The sequence below is a fragment of the Thecamonas trahens genome (assembly GCF_000142905.1).
Source record: "Thecamonas trahens ATCC 50062 unplaced genomic scaffold supercont1.13, whole genome shotgun sequence".
Taxonomy (NCBI): domain Eukaryota; order Apusomonadida; family Apusomonadidae; genus Thecamonas; species Thecamonas trahens.
In genome coordinates, this window is record NW_013657667.1 from 483280 (window position 1) to 487525 (window position 4246).

The 4246-nt window shown below is 67.2% G+C and overlaps 2 protein-coding genes across 2 annotated transcripts; one reads left to right on the forward strand and one right to left on the reverse strand.

The window, feature by feature from the left end:
• Positions 1–108: 108 nt before the first annotated feature.
• Positions 109–1737, forward strand: AMSG_03623 (uncharacterized protein; the record flags this gene model as incomplete). Its single annotated transcript, XM_013904511.1, has 1 exon — positions 109–1737. The coding sequence occupies one exon, from the start codon at positions 109–111 to the stop codon at positions 1729–1731; it is 1623 nt and encodes a 540-aa protein (XP_013759965.1). The 3' UTR covers positions 1732–1737.
• Positions 1738–1799: 62 nt separating this feature from the next.
• Positions 1800–4123, reverse strand: AMSG_03624 (uncharacterized protein). Its single transcript, XM_013904512.1, has one exon. The coding sequence runs from the start codon at positions 4113–4115 to the stop codon at positions 1818–1820; it is 2298 nt and encodes a 765-aa protein (XP_013759966.1). The 5' UTR covers positions 4116–4123; the 3' UTR covers positions 1800–1817.
• Positions 4124–4246: the final 123 nt, after the last annotated feature.

Below are 4246 nucleotides of genomic sequence, written 5' to 3' on the forward strand. Positions count from 1 at the left end.
CCCCTAAATCCCACCGCTCAAATCGCCTGACCCCTCCCTCGCCCGCCCGACCCCACCCCTCTCACCTCCGCCCCCCCCCTCCCCCCCCCCCCCCCTCGAGCAGCAACCATGGGCGACAGCTACTCCGAGGCGATGGTGCGGAGTGTGCGGACACCACAGAGGAAGACCGGACAGGGACTGCGGGGCCGACCGCAGACGCCCACCCAGCGGCATGTGGAGGAGGTGGTGGCCGCGAGCCACCCTCTGGACTTGACGGCCGACCAGTTGGCGGCACTGCCACGGCGGACGGCGGACGAGCTGCGCACTCTCCGGGCTACACTCCGCAAGGCGTGCGAGGAGGCTGACGCGTGGCAGGCAGAGCGGGCAAAACATTTCTTTGTGGCTTCTCCCTCGCCTCATGCCCGCAAGCGGGCTCCGCTCACCCTCCCCTCCCACATCACCGCCGCGCTCTCGCCGCTTGGCGAGCTGGCGGCAGCAAGGGCTGGCTACGCGGTGCCGGCTGGCACAAGTCCGCTCCCAGCTCATCGCTCGGTCGGTGGTCTTGGCCTCGCCTGGCGTGCTCCGCCGGCCAAGGGCGACGAGGTTGTTGCCTCGCTTGTCCGTGACGCCAAGTCGGTCTTGTCTGATCTCCTCAACCGCCCGCCCGAGCTGGCCGCCATCGAGGCTGCGCTCGGCGTTGGTGAGCTGTATGTGGCCAAGGACGTCGACTCGCGTGGCCGCGCCATGTGGATGGTGCTGATGGAGGTCTCGATGCGACAGGGCCGGCACGTGGTGGCCTCGGGCGCGCTCATGCTCGGCCGACTGGCCAAGATCGGTCGCCCGGGCGTGTCGCCGGCCGGGAAGGCTTCGCGGGCGCGCAAGCTTGCCCGGGCCCGCGCAGGCTACCACTCGCCACAGGCAGAGCGGAGTGCAAACTACGCGGTCCGACCCTTCCGCGAGCTCCCGAATCGCGGTCTGGCCGTCCTCGGCAATGGCGCCGAGTGGCACATCGAGGCCGCGCCGCTGAGCTCGTTCCAGATGGCGACAATGCGGTCGTCGGTAGTGGCGAGTAGCGGTGCGAGCGCGAGCAGCACGTTGACCGAAAGCGGAGTGCCAGTCGATATCGACGCGTGGACGCCCGAGCCCGAGGTGCTCGGCGGGAGGGAGGTGCTGGCCGACTCGATCGCGGCGGCGCGGACACTGCTGGCCGACCGCGACACACTCCGGCTGCGGTCGCGAGTCTGGTTCAAGACTGCCGACACCCAGTCAGCCGGCACGCTCTCACAGGCGGGCGTCCTTCGCTTGCTCACCACCGTGGCGTCTGCGACAGGCATTCCGTTTGCGCCGCAAACAGTCGACCACATCGTCTCGCCGCTGCCGGGCGCGGTCTCGCTCTCGGCCTTTGAGAGCGCCCTGGAGGCGCTACTCGAACTCGAGCTAGCGGTGAGGATCCGCGCCCTGGACGCGTCGACCGATTCCCGTGCCGCAAAGCTGCTGGAGGACGAGGACGCGCTGCACGAGCTCGTTCTGGAAGTCTTTCACGACTTTGATCTCGCCGGCGCTGGCACGGTCGACGCTGAACACCTCGATGCCATGCTCGGCATCCTCGCTAAGCGAGCTGGACTGCGGACTGCACCGTCGGCTGGACTCATCTCGCGGGTACTGACCGTGTGTCCTGCACCAGCTTCGGGCATTCTCGGGGTCATGGACCTCTTTCCGATTGTGGTCACGCTGCTGCATCTGTACGGCTAGGCTAGCCAGTCGTCCATCGAGTCTAGGCTCCACTCCAACCCACCAAGGGTCACACCTCACAGGGGCTAAAGGAGAAGTTGTGTGTGTTACAGCTGGTCGTCCGAGACGCCAGCCGAGTGCGAGTCGGAGACCTCGGCCGAGGTATGGGTGTGGGCGGACATGTTGGACGAGCTCGACGACGAGAGAGAGCCCTCTTCGCCGTCGATGCCGTCGTCGACCATGGCAAAGCGGTTGACCTCCGTCGACTGCTCCTGCACCTCGGGCATGGGCCACACTCCCGAGTTGCCATGAACGCCGGAGCGGAACGACATCGTCCGCTCGTAGTCAGCGACCTTGGCCCGCAGCTCGTCGAGCTCGGAGCGCGCGCGCGCGGCGTCGTCGACTACGGCATCGAGCGCCACAATGGTGTCCTCGATCGGCGCTCCGTCATCGAGCCCGAGCTTGCGCTGGATGGTGGTGAGGCCCTGGACGAGGATCTCCATCCGCGACTTGGTGTCCGACACCACGCGGTCGAGCGTGTTCATCGAGTGCAGCACGTCCGAGAGTGTTGAGACCGACGACGACGACGCAACGTTGACGTGCGACCGCGAGTTGGACCGTCGCCGCGCGTACATCCGCTTGCGACTGGAGACTGACGCATTTGCCGGCGGCGCGCCCATTGACGCCCGCAGCGCCATGTCCGACGAGTCTGACGTGATCGAGTCGGACCGCTTCCGCGCCGACACCGCGCCACGGCCCTTGTCCGAGCTCGGCGACGCCTCGCCAGGCCAAGCAGACTCGCTCCCGTTGGCAGTCGCCAGCGGCGGAAGCGGCGGCAGCGCAGCCGTTGCTGGCACCTTGGCCGGTGCTGTTGCAGCAGTTGGCGTGGTCACAGCTGACACTGGGGCCGACCCTTCGGCGACAGTGCCCACTGTCACCATAGGCGGCTCCGTCTTGTTCGCCGCGTCAGGCCCGGCTCCAGCTGCCGACTCGGGCGGATGATGGTCACCTGCAGGGGCGGAGCTGGCCTCTGCCGGCTCTGCCGCCGGCAAGCCTGGCTCGGAGGGCGACACCGGCTCGGACGGCGGCCGCGCCTTGAGCGCCGAGATGACCGGAAACGACCGCCCGGAGAGTGACGGCGGGAGGAGCTGGTAGATGTTCTCGCGGGCTGCGCCAATGGCGCACGACCCAAGGTGGGTCACCGAGCACGTGGCCGGATCGACTACCCGCGATGCGTACGTCCACGCCGAGCCGGTGAGCAGGATCTGGCCGCCAGCCGCCAGCTCAGCGAGCCGCCACGCTTGCCACGCCGCCTCGGCGCGCCGAGCCTTGACCTCGTCGGCGAGCGCAACCTTCTCGAGACTTGCGTGAGCAGCGGCCACCACCGACTCGTGCGACTCCTCGCCATCCTCGTCGTCCTCCACCGTGTCGTCGGCGGTTGCCACCGGCAAGTCTGGCAGGGGAGCCTCGGTGACAATGGCGGTGCGGAGGCGGAGGCCGCGCTGGAGCACCGTGGCGAGATCTTCGGACTTTTGCACCCGCATCATCTCCGGACGCGCCCGCAGCGAGTCTGGCCACCTCGCAGACATAAAGGCCTCGTGCAGCGCAAACGCCGTGAGCAGCGCGCTGTCCGTCGAACCAAACCGGAGCACATAGCCACCGAGCTCGGTCGAGAGCAGCAGACTCGGCGGCTCGCTCACCACTTGCTGCGCCACAGACGCCGCCAGCCCAGGAAGTAGCTCCGAGCCCGAGTCCTCGCGCGCAAGCGGGCGCGCTCCATTCGCCACTTGGGCCCGCGCCGCCTGGACAGCCGAATCGATGGCGGTCGCAAACGCCTCTGCCTTGTTCTTGTCGGTCTCAACCGCGCTCGTTCCTGCACTTGAGTTGCGAGGAGCGACGGCATCACCGGCTGGGTCGCCCGCGGCCTGCTCTGCCGCCGTTCCGCTCGCCGCTGTGGCACGAGAAGCCAGGCTACTCGAGCCACGTCGCCTTGACGTTCCTTGCGGAGCTGCGAGTACGTCTGCGAGCGCAGCATGGACGACCGAGAGGCCCTCTGCAAAGACTGAGGCTTCGATGTCATGAAACGATGCTGCATTCTCGACCGAGACCGCCAGATACGCGCCGAGATCTCGACCATCAGGTTGACCTCCATGGTCGGCAGACTGTTCTTGCAAAGTGCTGCTTGGCGGCACCTGGTCACCTCCTTGGACCATGCGGGGAGCGGTAGTAGTCTCTGCCAGTACCTTGTCGGCGACCACTTCCATGTCACCCTCGTTCTTCTCCAGCTTGTCATTGTACGTCATCTTGTCTTGCGCAACGACCTTGGCTGCCATGACAGCAGTCTCCACACTCGGTCTCTCTCCCCTGTTCGCCGCCTTCTGTCCTCCCTTGCCCGTCCCTGACATTGGGAAGGACTGTGCTGGTGGTGGTGGTGGGGGGGGGGGGAGGGGGGAGGTGCGTAAGGGTGACGGAGACCGTGAGCGTGCGTGAGCGGATGTGTGTGTGTATGCGGTGTGTGTGTGTGTGTGTGCAAGCG